At 39.2% G+C, this 22,118-nt stretch overlaps 4 protein-coding genes across 4 annotated transcripts; 3 read left to right on the forward strand and 1 right to left on the reverse strand.

The window, feature by feature from the left end:
- Nucleotides 1-9,056: 9,056 nt before the first annotated feature.
- LOC109155071 lies at nucleotides 9,057-9,755 on the forward strand. The gene has a single exon (XM_019302798.1). It carries the CDS (start codon nucleotides 9,057-9,059, stop codon nucleotides 9,753-9,755), a length of 699 nt encoding a protein of 232 aa, XP_019158343.1.
- Nucleotides 9,756-16,253: 6,498 nt separating this feature from the next.
- On the forward strand, nucleotides 16,254-16,961 carry LOC109155072. Its single transcript, XM_019302799.1, has 2 exons — nucleotides 16,254-16,311; nucleotides 16,402-16,961. Exons 1-2 carry the CDS (start codon nucleotides 16,254-16,256, stop codon nucleotides 16,959-16,961), a joined length of 618 nt encoding a protein of 205 aa, XP_019158344.1.
- A 1,222-nt stretch (nucleotides 16,962-18,183) lies between these two features.
- On the forward strand, nucleotides 18,184-18,651 carry LOC109155073 (uncharacterized mitochondrial protein AtMg00240-like). The gene has a single exon (XM_019302800.1). The coding sequence runs from the start codon at nucleotides 18,184-18,186 to the stop codon at nucleotides 18,649-18,651; it is 468 nt and encodes a 155-aa protein (XP_019158345.1).
- Nucleotides 18,652-19,449: 798 nt separating this feature from the next.
- On the reverse strand, nucleotides 19,450-20,871 carry LOC109155074 (uncharacterized mitochondrial protein AtMg00810-like). Its single transcript, XM_019302801.1, has 2 exons — nucleotides 20,598-20,871; nucleotides 19,450-20,381 (listed from the first exon to the last, which is right to left on the reverse strand). Exons 1-2 carry the CDS (start codon nucleotides 20,869-20,871, stop codon nucleotides 19,450-19,452), a joined length of 1,206 nt encoding a protein of 401 aa, XP_019158346.1.
- Nucleotides 20,872-22,118: the final 1,247 nt, after the last annotated feature.

The following is a 22,118-nucleotide window of genomic DNA, read 5'->3' on the forward strand; positions in this document are numbered from 1 at the left end:
CAATAGAAAAATATGAAAATTTCACCAAATTCAACCTAAACCAAATTCAGAAATATTCTACCACAGTGCAGGTGCAAAACATAAATGAAATCAGGATCAAGGCATTTATTAAAATTGAAATGGAATTGCTTGTCTCTTCCAAAGTTCACTCATTATTTTTCTATTTTGACTTTTTCCAAGGAGAACTTCCCCAAAAACCTCACCATTTTACGCCAGACTTGTTTGGGTTTTCAATTTTGTGTGTACTCATAAACCAGACCACGACACTTATTTATTTATGGTACATGTGTAGGTGGCTGATTCAGCGGAGTAGAATCTTTGAGATTAAAGCAAATAAAATATAATGAATAAATAAATAAAACACTCTCATTTATTTTTAAAAGAGTAAATACCCAAAATGGTCCCTCGACTATAGCTAAATTCAGAAATTGGTCAACCAATTAAGTCCTTAACTTTACAATTTTGACACGATTTGGTCCTCCATCTATTTGACCGCTTGTTGACCGTGATCGACGATCTCCAGAAGAACCTTCAGCTCTCGTTGGAGCACGTGGAGGCCTCTAGGATGACGTTGCACCGGTTCGGAAACACGTCGTCTTCTTCGCTCCGGTACGAACTCAACTACATTGAATCCAAAGGGGGATGACGAAAGGCAATCAGATTTGGTAGATTGCTTTCGGCAGTGGATTCGAATGTAACAGTGCGGTCTGGAAATGCAACCGGAACCTTAAAAAACCGACGATGGACCATGAAATTATATATATATCCTCAAAAATCACGGTCAACAAACGGTCAAATAGACAGAGGACCAAATTGTGTTAAAATTACAAAGTTAAGGACTTAATTGGTTAAAATTGAAAGTCAAGTACCAATTTGTGAATTTTGCTATAGTCGAGGGACCATTTTGAGTATTTACTCTTTTTTAAAATATTTTTAAATTTTTTTTTAAAGATTTTTCACCTCACTTATGCCACAAAGATGATCCTTGAACCAACACACTACACCACAATTTATTGCACTCAAAAATTATTTAAGAATTTGAAAAAGGTAAGATAAAGTGAAAGATACATATAAACTACTAAAGCAATTGTATAGAACACATAAAGGTATTTGTGATTTTCAAATTCTAATTTTTTTTTTTTTGTTTTTTGTTTTGTTTTTTAGATTTTTTTGACAAAGTTATTCAAAATATAAAGAAATTAACAAATAGACACATGCAATATACTCACTAAGAGTTGACAAAAATATGCATTATTTCTATCAACGAATATTTAAAAGACTCATAAGGGTAAATCTCAACTAATGCTAGAATTCTAAAATAAGAAAGTTTAAGAAAATGTACATAAGAAAATTAAAATGTTTGAAATTTTTTATTTTTTATTTTTGATTTGTGGGTGAAACCACTTCCCCACACTTATTTCCAACATTGTCCCCAATATTGTGAGATGAAAGAAAATAAGACAAAGAAAGTCATCCTTTATTAGACTTTTTATTTGTGGAATTCTCATTTAGTCCTGCAATTTTAGAATAACAGGAAGAAATCGATTTATCAATGCCATTCAAAAGATTTTATTTTTGGAGTTTATCAAACTCCAACGTACCATCTTCTACAAAATTCAACCCCTTAACTGCAAAACATTGGTTAGATCTTTCAGACAAATGCATAGAGGTAAAAATGGGAACCTCAGCAGTTTCATTAAGCACATTGTTGGTCAATTTGTTTGCTTGAACATCAATATGGACTGGGGGCAAATAAAGCTTGTGAGGCATATAAGGATTATCAGATTTATGCAATTGATGCTCATTTTCAACAATAATTTCATTAGCTTCATCATTCAAATTTTCAATCATTTCAGTTTGTTTAGACGTGATATTAGCTGTTAACTTGTTTTCATCATTCAGAGCATCCTCAGGTCGACTAGGTAACTTACCTGACACATGCCCTTGCACAAATTTAACAATTTTCTCTAAATGTGCTTCCAATCTTTTAAAGCAATCCTCATTTTGTTCACCCGCTTCTTGGGGCTCATAAGCTTCTTGTTGCATCTGCAACCATTGATCATGTTCATCTTGTTGCTTTTGAAACCGTATATCATTTGCTTCTTGTTGCTTCTTGGTGGCCTGTATGTACTCCTGCAGGATATCTTCCAACGATGGTTTTTTAAGTTGGGGTGACTCAACTGGTTGAAAATCATTTTGACTATTACCCCAATAAAAATTAAGATGACTAAGTTGAAAATCTTTTTGATCATCATCCCAAAAATTAAGATGACTTGATTGAAAATTATTTTGATTATAATCACAATAAAAATTGGGATGACTTGGTTGAAAATCACTAGGTTGATTTGGTTGAAAACCATTTTGATTATCATCCCAAAAATTAGAGTGATTTTTCCAACCCGAATTATAAGAATAATAAAACGGGTCATGCACATGCCGTCGATTAAAATCATTCATTGGACATACCTGTCAAAAACCATTATTAAAAGGATTATTTTGGTTTGACAAAAAAGAGTACATATTAAAATGTAAAATTTTTCAAATATTTTTGTGATTAAGAATGAGAAAGAATTTTGAGAAAGTAGAATGGACTAATGAATCAAATAAATGAGTAAGATTAAATTGAAGGAAAAAAACAAATGACAATAATAATAAAGAGATTGGAAAAAAAATTCAACCAATAAAGGGAACAGGGAAATACAAACAAATATAACGCAATGTTTAAATAGACTAATGAATTAAATAAAATGCAAGACTAAAAATTAAAACGATGACAATAATGAAGGGATAGCGAAAGTAAAAATAAAAAAATCAAGCAATTAAGGAAAGAAAAAAACACAACAAATTAAATTTCAAAATAAACAATTTCCCGGCAATGACGTCAAAAATTGATGGACAATTTTAAATAGTCCTCGCAAGTGCACGAATCACTATAGTAATAGTGTGCAAAAGCAAGGGTCGATCCCACATGGAATTGATACAATGCAATTTAATAGCATGAAATTAAAATAACTGACTTAACAATTTAATAATGATAAAAACGAAGATCAAAGATAAGAATCAACTCAAGTGCAAGATAATTAAATTGAGATTCAAGAAGCTAAATAAATGAATTGTTAGGAACCAAAGAAATCAAATAACAATCAAGATGAGAAAGCCTAGGAACATGAATTAATTACCATTTACGATCAAAGTATAAAACATAATTCAATTGGCAAAATTAAGCTTAAATGATTACAAAACATTCATAACAATATCATTCCTAGAAGAACAATTTACCAAAGCATACTAAAATGTTAAATGAAATTGAGATTAACAACAATTAACTCTAAACACCTTCTAGATAAAGATTATAAATATTGATTACAGTGCAAAAGCTTTGAAACGCAACTAGGAGACAAACTCTTCATCAGAACAATATCACCAATAGATTAAGCATAATTAATTCATGATTTTCTTTAGAAGCATAACACTGATTCCAAAGATGTGAAATTAAAAGGTAAAAGGTAGGAAAATGAAAAAAGTAATAAAATTGCTTATGCCACTACTGCTGCGCCAAAAGATGAATCACACGCCAAGATCTCGCCGCCACCGCAATCAGCCGTATCGATCGGAATTTCTGCCGCCAACGGATATTCTTTGTTCACTGCCACCGGAATTGGTCCGGGGCAAAATTGATGATCGGTGATGGATATTTTCCTCCTATTTATACTCTGTTAGGAATATTTTGTAAATTTTGATGAGCCGAATGTATTTTTGAAAAATCAAGTAGTCCCCATTTTTATTCTATTTGAGTCAATTTAAGTCTACAGAGTATGGTGCACCCATATTATGCAACCCATGTACAAGTCTGGAAAATCACAAGTTGATTTTAGATGTTAAGCGGGATTATAGCTTACAATTATGATGCGGATAAGTCACTAAGAACCATGCTAGAGGATTTGGAAGAAATGCATGTGAGCTATGCCAAGTGATCCTAAGTTCGAATCTCAAGTGAAGCATTTTTAACATGCTTGGGAGACTAGCTTGGACCGTATGGGAGACTAACCTCCACTGTATGAGAGACTAGCCCAAACCGTATGGGAGACTAGCTCAAGTGTATTGGACCGTATTGGAGACTAGCTTGGAATGGAGACTAACTTAGAGACTGGCTTGGAGACTAAGTAAAGTAAATGCACAAGTCTCACAAAAGCCATGCACCAGATGGAGAAACACACCAAGTATGGTGGACCAAGCTTAAAATCGAAACAGAGCATCTCACCATGAACAACTATGAAGTTTTTACAGAGGTTCAAGTATATTATTTTACAAGGATCATGAAGGAGAAAAATATCTGATATATTTTCATCTGTACATCAAGTTTTTACGGTGGAACCGGAGACGCTCAAAGAAGGCTGATTCGCGGAGAAAATATTTTATACTCAAGCAAGAATCAACAGATAAATTATTTGATCAACTTGACATGTCAGAGCATTTATGAAGGAAAGAAATATCAAGCTTGCCGCGCCGAACTTATTCAAATTTTGGAGGCTACAAAATTCAAGACACGGCAACGGGCAATTTATTCAAATCATTTGACAAAAGGAGAAATGACATCTACCTAATATTTCAGATCAAGTTGACAATATTATTTGATCAACTATAATTCAAAATGGACGATCGAGATCGAAAGTTGATCAACGGGCAAATAGCTTTCATTGGCTATAAATTGTCCTAACAGACTTGAAGACAAGCAGCGATTGAGCAGTTCAACGACTTGAACAACGGCTAAGACATAAACAACGGCTAAGACATACAAGCAAAAGATACAATCTATTTTTTCAATTAGCCGAAAAAAGGGGAAACTGAGCTTCATAGAATTACATTCAAGTCTGAGTGAGAGAAAAATTTTATCTCTTTGTAGATTTCTCTACTGAGTGTAGAAAGAGGGCGGAGTAACTAGAGAGAGTGAAAAACCCTGGTTGAGTGTAGCTTTGTGCGTAGCACTCGGTGTGAAGGGCAGAGTAACAAGAGGAGCTTGTGAAAACCCTGTGAGGACGTAGCTTTGTGCGTAGTTCTCGTGGTGTAGGAGTACAGCTTGGTGCGAAGTACTCGGGAAGGCGGAGTAACAAGAGGAGCTTGCGAAAAACCTTGGAGGAGTGTAGCTTTGTGTGAAGCACTCGGAGAAGTGTCGGTGGACACTTATTCACTATTGTATCTGGGTGATCGAAGAATAGTGAATTTCCTCCTTGAAGTGAAAGGAGAAGAGTGGACTAGGAGGATTACACCACCTCTGAACCACTATAAATCTCTCTCTCTATTTACTTACTGCTCATATATATTTTGTGCATGCTTATTCTAACTGCGAACTAACCCGATTACGATTTATCACATATCTTTATCTGTCTGGGTTTGATAGTCCCACGTATGCATGCAAGCCAAACTTTGCGTTCATCATCTTTGAACCATATCAAGTGTTTCTAACGTGTTGCATGTTTAGAATCTCTCTTTGAGCACCGCACTATTAAGCATAACACTTTACCGCTACCTATTCCGCTGCACACTCTAAGTTGTTTATCTTGTTAATGCTTGTTACTCAAAGTTGAAATTACCAAAGTGTTATTTGCCTTGTGTGTTTTCGAATAAAGTTTAAAAAGTTAGAGAAGTCTATTCACCCCCCCCCCCCCCTCTAAACTTCTCGCCACCCTTTCGCGACTAACATACTCCTTCAGCGCAACTTCTTTTTCCGCATTTTCTCCCTGCTATTGGAGACTCGCTCGCCAACGACCGAAGAAATTCCTCCGCGAGTTGCGATCTCCTTTTTGCCGTGGTGTTGACCGCGCTTTGTTCAATGATCCGAAACTGTTGGTGCATACTAAAACTTTTATTAAATAACATACAATTAAAAGCTTAAATACATTATTAGAGTCCAAATAATGATTGAGTAAAAGGCAAATTATTGTGTGGACCATGGTCCACACAGTGTTATGTGGACCATTACACAAAGTACATTTTTAATATACTAAATGTACATTATTTTTGTACTGAATGTACATTATACAATATAATGTACACTCAGTACAAACATTATATACATCTCCTGAATACAATGTACATTATTTTCGTATTGAATGTACATTATTTTTGTACTGAATGTACATTATTTTACAGTATACAAAATATGGTCCACACAACTTGCGTAGACCATGGTCCACACAATAATGATTGTTATTAAACTCTTACTAATCAAGTACTACTAAAACTAATATTAGTATTAGTATTATTATTAAATCAAGATCAATGAATTATTGGACTCGCGGAATTTAAATTATAAAACAAAATTAATAAGTAAAACAACCTAAAAAAATAATATTAATAAAAATTACTTATAGCAAAAATAAATGAAAAAAAATAGATATAAATTAATCAATTATTGCAAATTAACCCAGACAAGATCGATAAAGAATAAAAAACCACAAATCGATCTTGAGCACTTAGCTTCTTCCTCTTTTCTCATTTCCAATCAATATCATGGCAAGAAAGAGATTAAGATTGACATATAATGTCAATAAATCAAAAAGAAAAGCATCCTACCAAAAAAGAGAGGGGTACGTGCTCAAAAAGCTCAATGAGCTCACCGTTCTTTGTGGTGCGGATGCTTTTTGAACACGTACCCCTCTCTTTATTTTTTATCACATGTGGTAGCATCCGCAATCTGCCGTACCAACCGGAATTTCTGCCACCAACGGAGAGTCTTTGTTCACTGCTACCGGAATTGGTCCGGGGCAAAATTGATGATCGGTGATGGAGATTTTCCTCCTTTTTATACTCCTTCATCGCAACTTCTTTTTCCGCACTTTCTCCCAACTATTGGAGACTCGCTCGCCAACGACCGAAGAAATTGCTCCGTGAGTTGCGATCTCCTTTTTCGCGTGGTGTTGACCGCGCTTTGTTCAATGATCCGAAATGTTGGCGCATACTAAAACTTTTATTAAATAACTTTCAGTTAAAACCTTAAATACATTATTAGAGTCCAAATATAACTAATCTACAATTATTAAACTCCTACTAATCAAGTACTACTAAAACTAATATTAGTATTAGTATTATTATAAAATTAAGATCAATGAATTATTAGACTCACGAAATTTAAATAATAAAACAAAATTAATAAGTAAAACAACCTAAAAATAAACAATATTAATAAAAATTACTTATAGCAAAAATAAATAAAAAATAGATATAAATTAATCAATTATTGCAAATTAACTATGAGAAGATTATTTAAAATAATACTAAAAATAATATTTATCAATATTACTGTAAAAAAAAAAAAATACAACCAATAATTTATTCAATTTACCTCATATATATCGTCTTATAAATATCAAATCATCTCAGCATGCATTATAACCCACACAAGATTGATACAGAATAAAAAACCACAAATCGATCTTGAGCACTTAGCTTCTTCCTCTTTTCTCATTTCCAATCAATATCATGGCAAGAAGGAGATTAAGATTGGCATATATTGTCAATCAATCAAAAAGAAAAGCATCCTACCAAAAAAGAAAGAGAGAGGTACTTGCTCAAAAAGCTCAATGAGCTCACCGTTCTTTGTGGTGCGGATGCTTTTTGAGCACGTACCCCTCTCTTTATTTTTTGGTAGGATGTTTTTCTTTTTGATTGATTGACAATATATGCCAATCTTAATCTCCTTCTTGCCTTGATATTGATTGGAAATGAGAACCAGGAAGAAGCTAAGTGCTCAAGATCAACATGTGGTTTTTTATTCTTTATCGATCTTGTGTGGGTTCTTTTGCGTGCTAAGATGATATGATATTTATAAGGCGACATATATGAGGAAAATCGAATAAATTATGGGATGTATTTTTTTTACAGTAATATTACACCCTGTCACGAATATTTTTTCCTAATAATATACATTATATGACTTATTATGGTTATTTTATTGATTTTTACTATTTAATCATTAAGCTAAGAGAATTCTATATTAAGAGTGATGCAAAATGTTCTCATTTTAAATTTACTTCTTAATATTATCATCTTGACGTGCAATTACTTATTTTAGTTTCATTTTTTATCACATGTGGTAGCTCGGTCAATTCTTGACACACACACAAAAAAACTTAACCTAAATTTGTTTGTTTTTTTTTTTTTTTTTTAAATGCTTAAAAATCAAATGATTTTTAATGTTGTTGATTTATAATCTTTGATGCTTAACTTTGAATGTTATGTAGTTAGGGATTTTTTGTGTGTGTGTCAAGAATTGACCGAGCTACCACATGTGATAAAAAATGAAACTAAAATAAGTAATTGCACATCAAGATGATAATAATAAGAAGTAAATTTAAAATGAGAACATTTTGCATCACTCTTAATATAGAATTCTCTTAGCTTAATGATTAAATAGTAAAAATCCAATAAAATAACCATAATAAAAAGTCATATAATGTATACTAGGAAAAAATATTCGTGACACGGTGTAATATTTGATAGACAATTTTAAATAGTACTTGCAAGTGCACGAATCACTATAGTAATAGTGTGCAAAGGCAAGGGCCGATCCCACAGAGAATTGATACAATGCAATTTAATAGCTTGAAATTAAATTAACTGACTTAACAATTTAATAATGATAAAAAACGAAGATTAAAGATAAGAATCAACTAAAGTGAAAGATAATTAAATTGAGATTCAAGAAGCAAAATAAATGAATCGTTAGGAACCGAAGAAATCAAATAACAATCAAGATGAGAAAGCCTAGGAACATGAATTAATAACCATTTACGATCAAAGTATAAAACATAATTCAATTGACAAAATTAAATTTAAATGATTACAAAACATTCATAACAATATCATTCCTTATTGGGAGATGAAGGATAGTAGAGGGGTATTTTTGTCTTTCTCCTACCCCGGTAGTTATAACCATCACTATTATAAGAATGGTCGGTTCTCCTCTTGAATAAGTTTTTTGTATCTTTCTTTTCATTCAAAACAGAATGGCACACTCCTTTTCTCTTCAACTATTTCGCTGACTTTACTTAATCGACATGGTATCAGAGTGCTTTCATCCTAGCTACTATGCCGCCGTCGTCACTGGTGGAGCAGGTCAGGAAGAGGATACCACTCCACCGCCAACTCAATCGCCGATCCACACGACTTTGTCGACGATTCCGCAGGAAAATCATATTCCACAAGTACAGAGGAGCTATGGTGCTGAGGATGTGGAGAATCCGTACCTATTTAGCACAAGTGATAGCAAGAACCTCATCCTTGTTAGTCCGCCATTGGTTGGCAGCTCCAACTACGGCTCATGGTGTATTTCCATGAGAATCGCCTTAGAGGTGAAAAATAAGTGGTGGATCATTGATAGTAGCGTTGCAGCGCCTAACAGAGAGGATAATCGATACGGACCTTGGAGACGATGTAATCTAATGCTGTGTTCGTGGATCTTCCGATCTGTGCACCCTTCCATTGCACAGAGTGTTATGCGTCTAGAAAGTTCCAGGGATGTTTGGAACGACTTGAAGAGACGTTTCGCGCAGTGTGATGCTCAGCGTATATCAGGATTACAAAACGATATCTACAGCTTGAAGCAGGGATCTCAGTCCATTAGCGATTACTATACGAAGTGCCGGACCATGTGGGAGGAGATGAACACTTTGAGGCCACTCCCGCTATGCATATGCGATCCAAGGTGTAGATGCGATCTAATCGACGAGATCAGGAAGGAGCGCGAAGTTGATTAGGTGAATCGCTTCCTTCAAGGTTTAAATGATGATTACAATGCTTTGAAATCTAATGTTCTTGTTTTGGATCCGTTACCGGAAGTCTACAAAATATATGTTATGGCTGAGAAATTAGAGATGCAGATTAGCTTGACGAAGTTAAACATAAACAACCTTGAGATCAGCCATGCTAATTCGATCCAAGCTACTGAGATGGTTCAGAATTCCACAGATGATTTGGTTGCTGCGATTAACACTTACAATGGTAAGAAGTACACAAACAATGGAGGAAGCAAACCTAAATGCACATTTTGCGGGACGATTGGACACACTAATGACAAGTGTTACAAAAAACACGGCTACCCCCCGGGGTGGGTGCCGAGCTTCAAATCCAAAGCCAAGCAGCTAGGAACAGCCTCTTTAGTGAATAATGTGACAGACCTAGGTGTCACAAGTGATCAGTTTCAAAAACTTATGGCAGCCATTCAGAATCAGATGAGACAACCTTCTAGTTTTCTGGTACTGCAGCATCTATTTCTCTAATTCCCAAGTTCAATGAGGACAACAGAGAAGGCAAGTCATCTATCCCTTATGTTAATTCTCTATGTCTGTGTAACTCAACATGGATTATAGATTCTAGAACCACTGATCACGTTGCATGTTCCCTTGAGACATTTGATGAGTATTATGTGGTTGAAAGGGATGAAGTTAGCCTGCCTACTAGGGAACGAGTTGCTATCAAACACAAAGGAAACATAAGACTTGAAAACAATCTTTGGCTAAAAGATGTTATGCACATACCATCATTCCAATTTAATATATTGTCTGTGAGCAAACTTCTCCAAGATACTTCATATAATCTGGTTTTTTCGTCTTGACAGTGCTTGATTCAGGAACCTCTTGGGATGACGGTTGGTTTAGCTAAACAGGAAAAAGGGTTGTACCTCATGATGAAGCCACCACTGAATTCCATTCTTGATCACAGGAAATTGGTTATGCAATGTAATAAAGTTGATATTTGGCATCAACATTTAGGACATTTTCCTATAAATAAATTGCATTTGCTTAAAGATATACCGAATGATAACGATTTGAACATTTCTGGCAGTAGCAGAATCTCAAAAATGGAATATCCATCAAATGGACATAAACAATGCGTTTCTCCACGGTGATCTTGATGAAGAAGTTTACATGGTGCTTCCCCCCTGGTTTTCAAGCAGAAAAGATTAATCAGGTTTGCAAATTAACAAGGTCTCTTTGTGGACTAAAGCAGGCAAGTCGGCAGCGGAACTCAAAATTAACTACTGCTCTGCTAAGCTATGGTTTTAAACAATCAAGTGCTAGTGGTAGGGGATTTGATTGGTCCTCCTTGCGGTTGATCGACGTTTAGTTTCCCCTACTTATGCTAAAATATTTTGATTTTATTTAAAGTAATTTCGAAGTGGCTAAACTAAACAAGTAGTTTTACTACAAGGGTGGTTATAGAGGTTTCTTAGCTTATCTTAAACGGAACTCATCTTCTTGATTTTCCTCTAGTGGATTTGCGTGATCCTCGTCTTCCGGGGTCATGTTTTCTTCGTTGAGATTACCCTCGTCCCCGAGTTCGGCTTGTGTGCGGCTCATGATGAATACTTTTCCGGGGGCACCGTGATTCCCTTGTTTCTAGTGCCTCCGTGCTGGCCCATGTTCGTGGGGCGCAAATTTGAGGGTTGTGGGCACTGGAAGGCCTTGTGTCCTTCTTTCCCACAGTTGAAGCACCGCCAGGGGTTCCCCATGCAGTCCCTGCCTCTATGGCTTTGGTTGCATTTTGGGCAAGGGAAGCCCCCTGTATTGGCTTCGTTGTTTCTTGGGGGCGGTCTTGGTCTAGTTGGGTTGTTTGGCCTTGGGTTGGTGTCGGTTCTTGTTCTCTTTATCGGTGGTGCCCCTCCTCCTGCGTTCCTTTTTCGAATTTGATCTTGAACTCCACGTTGTAGTAGTTGGATTCGGTAGAGGTTGGCAGCACTGGAGTAAGCCTCGTTGAGGATCCGGGGCCCGCTTACTACTAGTGCCTTCCGGGCTTCGAAGTTGAGGCCCGATACGAACCTTTCTATTTTAGTTTGTTCTGTGGGGACTAACTCTGGCGCGAAGCGTGCCAGTTCGAGGAACCGCTTATGGTATTCTGTGATGGTAGCAGTTCCTTGCTTTAGGTGGAGGAACTCTTCGTGCATAGAGGCTTTTAAGTGTGTTGGGTAGAATCGTTCTCGCAGGCGTGTTTTCAGATTTTCCCAGTTGAATCCTGGTTCTTTCCTGTAAGTGGGTCCCTCGTGGATCCACCAGAGGTCTGCCTCGTGTCCGAAGTAGAACGAGGCTATCTCTACACGACGCTCTTCTGGGCATTCTACCAACCCCAGAATCTTGTCGAAGGTCTATATCCATTCTTCGAGGACGGCGGGATCTTCTTCCTCTGAGAACGTGGGTGGTCGATGGTTTGAAACCTGTCGGGCGATTTCTGAGTTTGCGTTCGTTGGTGGTCTGTTGTTGCGGAGGGCTACGTCGCTTAGTGCTTGGGCGACTTGGGTGAGTTGCTGTAGGGTTTGAGCCAGGGGGTCGTGTGTGGTGGATTCCGGAGTTCTTGATTGCCTTCTGTTTGGTGCCATGTTGCTTGATCTATAGAGCCAATGTTTATAGTGGTTTAGAGGGTTGCACTCTTACCTCGGTATGATAAGCGAAGGGGTTTATTTAAATTTAGGGGGGGGGGGATAACGTGAGGGGAGGTTATGTGTAGGTTTCACAATCTCACCGCGCGTCCTAAGACTTCTGGGTCCTATGTTCCTAAATTCCTAGAGTTTAAGCCTAATGTCCTAAGGTCTGGTCTTAAGAGTCTTATCCCAGGGTCAAACTTAGGCTCTGATACCAACTGTAACACCCCGAAATTTTGGAACTTTTAAAACTTATATAAGAAAGATAAATCCTCATTAAATCCCGAAATATAATATGAGAGTATGGGGTGCTATGCCACACCTGAGCTAGAGAACCCAGGTGCACAGGCAAACTAACTAAAATCCTCAATACTGTCAATTCATAAGCATGGCACGCAGGCCGAAAGGGGAACTAGCTATCCTACGCTCCAAATCTCTAGCGCGCTCTAGTGTCTACTCATCTGTGCCTGAAAGCCAAATATATCTGTTCAGCGAGAGATGCTGGTAACCCACTCCAACGGGTTGAAAAACAATGTAGGTATATATATATATATATATATATATATATATATATATATATATATATATATATATATATATATATATATATATATATATATAGGAAAACCACTTTGAAGCAAGAAGATATATATACTTAGGGGACTCTAGATTTTAAAACCGGGAATAGACTCAACAAGTATAAGCACATCAAACAGTAATAGATAGTTAAGTAGAGATAACATCATAAGGGATACGCATTAAAGGTCACATTTCATTTTTCAATTCTATCACATCATCCTTCAACCATCATTCATAGCACATAATCGATGATGGCGCCACGGGACCAATTGCATGCCCCGAACATGAGGGTTAATGCTTATAGCATTAACACGGGCCTGTAGCACCCTACCTCAGTACCGTGGTATGAGGGGAGTTGATCGCAACCAACCCTTTGAGAACCGCTGACGAACTCAACGTCGGATCGCTATCTGACACACCGCTGACGCACCCAGTCGGTGGACCGCGATCCCCTTTACAAGGGGGGACTTACGAACCTACACACCGTTGATGCGTACATCTGGTGGACCATAGCGGATCAAGCCCGACACACCGCTGAGCTGTACTTAGTCGGTGGGCGAAGATCCTCGGAGACTATGGCCCTACACACCGCTGTCCCATCACTCGGTGGATCGCAGCCAGCCATAGCCCTACACACCGCCTGAGTATTCAGATCGGTGGACTACAGTCTTCCTCGGCTTATTGGCCATACACACTGCCCTGGCGCGTTCAGGTCGGTGGGTCATAGCACCGAGGCCCATGTGGACCGCAGCCCAAGAAGTGAATCACTGACCACAGCCAGGAGGATGAACTGCAGCTCATAGACAATCAATTCGGCCTTCAGCCAACTTCCGAACCGCAGCCCGGGAACACCCCATTTGATCGCAACCAAATTGGGGGATCATGCATCACATAACACACAGTAGCACGTAGTAGCACATTGGGAGGGGAAGACATATAAATAAACTTACGTGTGATCATTCACATACTAAGAATAGTCCTAAGGGGTTCATACCACTTCTAACTAGGTCAACGGGTTACCGATTCAACTAGCATGCAATTACTAAGACTTGCTTATCTTACGAATGGTACCCAAAATATCAAACTAGACTCAAGCACGACAAACAGGGTCCGTTAGGACACCACAAGGAGTGGGGAACATCAAACGGGGAAGCCGAAGACCCGGGGTGGGGTACGGACCAGCGGGTTGCCGGCGGGCGAACGCCTGCCCGGCACCTGCCCGCTGCCCGACGGTGATCTTCGGGCAGCGGGTAGGTGGCGGGTACCCCTACCCCCACCTACCCCCCACTGACTCATTCATCACAATTTCGTCCCGGGATCCTTTGTGGAACCCGAAACCATGCTTAGACACTTTTAAACGCAAATAACGACACCACGTAGGCAATTACCGGATCAAAAGCAAGAATCACTTATGACTCATCCTATTACGACTTCTAAGTATAAACAACACCCGAACATGCAAATTCCCACCCGAATATATATCAAGAAAATCCCAACACAAATTCGCAATCCAACCTAGGGCTCTAATCCCCCCCAAATCATTAAGATCCTATTTTATCTTTATCATCAAGAAATATCAAGATTCGTTAAGAATCGTCATGCCAAAATCAAGCACTTCTTTTCAACACCAATATCATCAAGATTATCAAGAAGGCACATAAATCATCTTATCAATCATCGAGAACATAACACAATTATCGTAGAAGAATTCATCAAGACATAAGAATATAGAGGGAGGCTAAGGAAGGAGATTATAGCGAAGAAAATAGGATTTGTTGAGACATGGGTTACCTTTTAGCCTTAATTAATTTCCTTGGCTATGAAGGGTCTTTCTTTAAGCTTTCTTCTTTCTTGATTTATCCTAAGGGGATTCTTGGAACTTCTTGTGTGGTGAGAGTCTATTGTGGTGTAAGTTCTAGGTGCCTCTTATGACCCTCTATATATACATCTACTCCTAAGAGCCCTAATTGGGGTCTAAATACTATGGGCTTGTTAATTCTATTCCTTATAGGACTAAGGAGTTGGTTATAGGGATGTGGGCCCATGGACTATGGTTGACCTTTCTTAGTTGATTAATAGGTTTTTAATTCTCTTTTTAGGGTAAGTGATTAAATATTTAGTTGGGGTTAGGGGTCGTAACACGGGGTGTTACACTCCAGCTTATTGGGGGGGGGGGGGGGGGATTTGGGAGATGAAGGATATTATAGCGGTATTTTTGTCTTTCTTCTACCCCGGTAGTTATAAACGTCACCATTATAAGAATGGCCGGTTCTCCTCTTGAATAAGTTTTTTGTATCTTTCTTTTCATTCAAAACAGAATGGCACACTCCTTTTCTCTTTAACTATTTCGCTGTCACGAATATTTTTCCCTAATAATATACATTATATCACTTATTATGGTTATTTTATTGATTTTTACTATTTAATCATTAAGCTAAGAGAATTCTATATTAAGAGTGATGTAAAATGTTCTCATTTTAAATTTACTTCTTAATATTATCATCTTAACGCGCAATTACTTATTTTAGTTTCATTTTTTATCACATGTGGTAGCTAGGTCAATTCTTGACGCACACAAAAAAAAACTTAATATAGAATTCTCTTGGCTTAATGATTAAATAGTAAAAATCCAATATAATAACCATAATAAGTCATATAATGTATACTAGGAAAACATATTCGTGACACGGTGTAATATTTGATAGACAATTTTAAATAGTCCTCGCAAGTGCACGAATCACTATAGTTATAGTGTGCAAAGGCAAGGGTCGATCCCACAGAAAATTGATACAATGCAATTTAATAGCTTGAAATTAAATTAACTGACTTAACAATTTAATAATGATAAAAAACAAAGATCAAAGATAAGAATCAACCCAAGTGAAAGATAATTAAATTGAGATTCAAGAAGCAAAATAAATGAATCGTTAGGAACCAAAGAAATCAAATAACAATCAAGATGAGAAAGCCTAGGAACATGAATTAATAACCATTTACGATCAAAGTATAAAACATAATTCAATTGGTAAAATTAAGCTTAAATGATTACAAAACATTCATAACAATATCGTTCCTTATTCGGAGATGAAGGATAGTAGAGGGGTATTTTTGTCTTTCTCCTACGCCGGTAGTTATAACCGTCACCATTATAAGAATGGTCGGTTCTCCTCTTGAATAAGTTTTTTGTATCTTTCTTTTCATTCAAAACAGAATGGCACACTCCTTTTCTCTTCAACCATTTCGCTGAGTTTACTTCATCGACATGGTATTAGAGCGCTTTCATCCGAGCTCCTATGTCGCCGTCGTCACTAGTGGAGCAGGTCAGGAATAGGATACCACTCCACCGCAAACTCAATCGCCGATCCACACGACTTTGTCGATGATTCCGTAGGGAAATCCTATTACACAAGTACAGAGGAGCTATGGTGCAGAGGATGTGGAGAATCCGTACCTATTCAGCACAAGTGATAGCACGAACCTCATCCTTGTTAGTCCGCCATTGGTTGGCAGCTCAACCTACTGCTCATGGTGTATTTCCATGAGAATCGCCTTAGAGGTGAAAATTATGTGGTGGATCATTGATAGTAGCGTTGCAACGCCTAACAGAGAGGATAATCGATACGGACCTTGGAGACGATGTAATCTAATGTTGTGTTCGTGGATCTTCCGATCTGTGCATACTTCCATTGCACAGAGTGTTATGCATCTAGAAAGTTCCAGGGATGTTTGGAACGACTTGAAGAGACGTTTCACGCAGTGTGATGCTAAGTGTATATCAGTATTACAAAACGATATCTACAGCTTGAAGCAGGGATCTCAGTCCATTAGCGATTACTATACGAAGTGCCGGACCATGTGGGAGGAGATGAACACTTTGAGGCCACTCCCGCTATGCAAATGCGATCCAAGGTGTATATGCGAAATTAGAGAGGCAGATCAGCTAGACGAAGTTAAACATAAACAACCTTGAGATCAGCCATGCTAATTCGATCCAAGCTACTGAGATGGTTCAGAATTACACAGATGATTTGGTTGCTGCGATTAACACTTACAATGGTAAGAAGTACACAAACAATGGAGGAAGCAAACCTAAATGCACATTTTGCGGGACGATTGGACACACTATTGACAAGTGTTACAAAAAGCACGGCTACCCCCGGGGTGGGTGCCGGGCTTCAAATCCAAAGCCAAGCAGCAAGGAACAGCCTCTGTGGTGAATAATGTGACAGACCTAGGTGTCACAAGTGATCAGTTTCAAAAACTTATGGCAGCCATTCAGAATCAGATGAGACAACCTTCTAGTTTTCTGATACTGCAGCATCTATTTCTCTAATTCCCAAGTTCAATGAGGACAACAGAGAAGGCAAGTCATCTATCCCTTATGTTAATTCTCTATCTCTGTGTAACTCAACATGGATTGTAGATTCTAGAGCCACTGATCACATTGCATGTGGTTGAAAGGGATGAAGTTAGCCTTCCTACTAGGGAACGAGTTGCTCTCAAACACAAAGGAAACATAAGACTTGAAAACAATCTTTGGCTAAAAGATGTTATGCACATACCATCATTCCAATTTAATATATTGTCTGTGAGCAAACTTTTCCAAGATACTTCATATAATCTGGTTTTTTTTCGTCAGGACAGTGCTTGATTCAGGAACCTCTTGGGATAACGGTTGGTTTAGCTAAACAGGAAAAAGGGTTGTACCTCATGATGAAGCCACCACTGAATTCCATTCTTTATCACAGGATATTGGTTATGCAATGTAATAAAGTTGATATTTGGCATCAACGTTTAGGACATTTTCCTATAAATAAATTGCATTTGCTTAAAGATATACTGAATGACAATGATTCGAACATTTCTGGCAGTAGCAGAATCTCAAAAATGGAATATCCATCAAATGGACATAAACAATGCGTTTCTCCACGGTGATCTTGATGAAGAAGTTTACATGGTGCTTCCCCCTGGTTTTCAAGCAGAAAAGATTAATCAGTTTTGCAAATTAACAAGGTCTCTTTGTGGACTAAAGCAGGCAAGTCGGCAGCGGAACTCAAAATTAACTACTGCTCTGCTAAGCTATGGTTTTAAACAATCAAGTGCTAATTCCTCTCTCTTTACAAGAATTGAAGAACTCACCGAATGCAGCTTTTAAAATTAAGGACTTGGGGTCCCTAGGCTATTTTCTAGGCATGGAAGCAAAGATCAGTGACAATGGTTTGAATATTTGCCAAAGGAAATATGCACTGGATATACTCAATGATACATTGTTTCTTGATTGCAAACCAATAAACACTCCCATGATGCCAGGCTTTCTCTTATCCAGTAATGATGGTACACCTCTGAGTGATCCAAGCAGCTACCAGAGGTTGATAGGAAGATTGTTGTACCTTACAGCCACTAGGCCCGTAATTACGTATGATGTACATCATCTAAGCCAGTTCGTGAGTGCCCGCACGGACAGACACATGGCTGCGTCTCACCGCATACTCTGCTATATAAAATCATCTCCAGGAAAGGGCCTATTCTACCCAACATCGAATAGGACCCTTAGCGTCAAAGGGTTTTTTGATTCTGATTGGGCACCATGTACTGAAGCACGCAAGTCTATAATGGGATTCTGCATTTTTCTTGGCACCTCTCTTGTTTCGGGGCGATAAAAAAAACAAGCAACCGTATCCAAATCTTCATCCGAGGCAGAATACTGCGCCCTTGCTAGGATAGCGTGTGAAATGCAATGGCTAACCAGTTTACTCCAGGATTTGTGTATAAACATAAGCAGCCCTGCAGTGGTTTACGGTGATAGTAAATCAGCTATAGCAATAGCAGAGAATTTCGTCTTTCACGAGAGGACCAAACACATCTTGATCGATTGTCATATAATAAGGGAAAGGGTGGCTCAGGGACTAATCAAGTTGCTCTCGGTTGATTCCATCAACCAAGTTGCTGATGGTTTTACAAAACCTCTAGCCTCTTCTCTGTTCAACGTTTTTGTGTCTAAGATGGGTGATCAAAGTTTGCACACTCCAGCTTATTGGGAGGCGGGGGGGGGGGGGGGGGGGGTAATGGGAGATGAAGGATAGTAGAGGGGTATTTTTGTCTTTCTCCTACCCCGGTAGTTATGACCGTCACCATTATAAGAATGGCCGGTTCTCCTATTGAATAAGTTTTTTGTATCTTTCTTTTCATTCAAAACAGAATGGCACACTCCTTTTCTCTTCAACCATTTCGCTGACTTTACTTCATTGACATTCCTAGAAGAACAATTTTGCAAAGCATACTAAAATGTTAAATGAAATTGAGATTAACAACGATTGAGGAAATAAGTTTTGTATTTGATTATTATTCACAGAAGAGATGATACAGTATTTATATCCATAGACTAGCACAATAAGAGGAAGATATCTAAAGAATAGCACCTAACCTGCATGAGAAACTAACAACCTAATACACCCCCCTCAAGCGGACGGTGGTGTAGAGACAACGCCCAGCTTGAAACGGAGGTCATTAAAACGAGCAGTAGAAAGAGGTTTGGTGAAGATATCTGCTAGTTGATCATGCGTGGATACAAAGTTGACCTTCATGGCGCCAGTCGAGACCTTGTCACGGACGAAGTGGTAATCAACTTCGACATGCTTTGTTCTGGCGTGAAATACGGGATTTGAACAGAGGTATGTTGCACCGAGGTTGTCGCACCATAGAACCGGGGTAGTAGGACACTGCAAGCCAAGATCCTGTAGCAAAGACTGAACCCAAACTACCTCAGCAGCGACATCGGCTAGAGCTTTATACTCAGCCTCTGTTGAGGACCGCGCCACAGTCCGTTGCTTCCTGGAAGACCATGACAGTAGGTTGGGACCAAAAAACACTACATAGCCGGCCGTTGACTTCCGATCAAGAGAGCAACCAACCCAGTCAGAGTCGGAGAAGGCATGCACAACCGGAGCTGACGATGCTGTTAGACGAAGGCCGAGGTGGAGCGTACCCTTGACATAACGCAGGACGCGTTTAACTGCAGCCCAATTATCTTGCGTTGGGTTGTGCATAAATTGGCATAGCCGGTTCACCGCAAACGATAAGTCTGGATGAGTAAGGAGCAGATACATAAGTGAACCAACCAGTTGGCGATAAACGCTGGGATCCTCTAATGGTGAAGACTCTCCAGAAGCATCCGCCGTAGCATTAGTCATCGGTGTGGCAAGAGGTTTGCAAGACTCCAGTCCTGCTTTGCGAAGCAGCTCAGTCATATACCGATGTTGAGACAAGACAACGGCATCGGCGGTGTAGACAGCTTCCACACCAAGAAAGAATCTGGGCTTTCCATGATCACGAATTTTGAACGTGGTAGCCAGTTGCGTCAGCACAGAGTCGACCTTTGAGGCAACATTTCCTAGTAAAAGTATGTCATCGACATATACCAGGATATAGATGCGGACCTGCCCTGTATTATAGATAAACAGCGACACATCCGTTTTTTACGGTCGAAACCCAATGTTCACCAGGAAGGTATGTAACCTTGTAAACCAAGCGCGAGGGGCCTGTTTGAGGCCATATAGTGACCGCTGTAGCTTGCAGACATGAGTGGGGTAGGTAGGGTCGACATAACCCGGGGGTTGCCGCATGTAGATGTCTTCCGAAATGTGACCATTTAGGAACGCATTATGGACATCTAGCTGCCGCATGACCCAGCTGTTGGAGACGGCAAAGGATAGTAAGAGACGGATGGTAGTCAGTTTGACTACAGGGCTGTATGTCTCAATGTAGTCGATGCTTGGGATCTGATTAAATCCTTTGGCAACTAGATGCGCCTTGTAGCGGTCAATCGAACCATCGGATTTTCGCTTAACGCGATACACCCACTTGCTACCTATTACATTCATAGTGTTTACAAAGGGAATTAATGACTAAGTATTATTTTGCAGGAGAGCATTAAACTCGGCATCCATAGCAGCGCGCCAATGGGGCGATTTCACAGCCTGTGAAAGGCACGTTGGCTCATCGTCGTCGACGGAGGCGACCAAGGCATGCGGGGGGCGACGCTGTTGGTGCGTTGTCATCCGTAGTTGCATGCCATGGGTCCGCGTGGGGGAGCGTTTCCTCCATCTCCTCACTGTTGTAGTTGATGAGGTGGAAGGCTGAAAGGATGAAGATGCGTCGCCAGCCGATGAGGACGACTGCAAGACGCGAACCGGTAGTGCGCCACTCTCTGCCGGCAGAAGTGGTGGTGGTCCCGGTGGCTTGGTCTGAACACCGGATGTAGAAGGCTGTATGATTTGCGCACTGGCCCAGGGCAGCATAGTGATTCCGGTAGAGTGGCCTAGAATGGGATCATCAGCACCATGAAATGGGAAGACATCCTCGTTGAACTTGACATGTCGAGCAATGTATATTCGCCCAGTGGCCCTGTCCAAACACCTGTAACCACTAAAAGCATCGGGGTACCCCAAAAAAACACACGGAATAGACCGATAGTCCATCTTGTGACTGTTATAGGGCCTTAGATACGGGAAACATTGACACCCAAAAACACGAAGCATTTTGTAGTTTGGTGACTTTTGGAAAAGACGAGTGTAAGGACTGTCATTTTGTAAGACTGGGGTCGGCATTCGATTAATTAAATAGACTGCCGCCTCGAAGGCAAACGACCAATACTTCTTTGGGACGTAACTGTGAGCTAACAAAGACAAGCCTGTTTCCACAACATGACGATGCCTTCGTTCAACAAGGCCATTCTGTTCATGTGTGTGTGGGCATGACTGTCTATGCAAAATGCCTGCGGAGGTAAATACAGAGTGTAATTTGTTGTATTCACCACCGAGGTCCGACTGAATACTTTTAATAGGTGTTGAGAAGTGTTTTTCTACAAACGTACGAAACAAAGTAAAAATAGAATAAACGTCGGTTTTATTTTTCATAGGGTAGTACCACATATATCTTGAGTAATCGTCCACAAATAGGACGAAGTATTTAAAACCGTCAATCGAGGTAACCGATGATGGCCCCCAAATGTCGGTGTAAATTAACTCTAGGACACATTTGGTAGAATGTTTTGTTTGTGACAGCGGGAGTCGTGCTGACTTGCCCATTTGACATGACTGACATACATTATTAGCTGAACGCAACGAGC

Source organism: Ipomoea nil, unplaced genomic scaffold, assembly GCF_001879475.1.
Source record: "Ipomoea nil cultivar Tokyo-kokei standard unplaced genomic scaffold, Asagao_1.1 scaffold2690, whole genome shotgun sequence".
In the NCBI taxonomy this organism is placed as follows: domain Eukaryota; kingdom Viridiplantae; phylum Streptophyta; class Magnoliopsida; order Solanales; family Convolvulaceae; genus Ipomoea; species Ipomoea nil.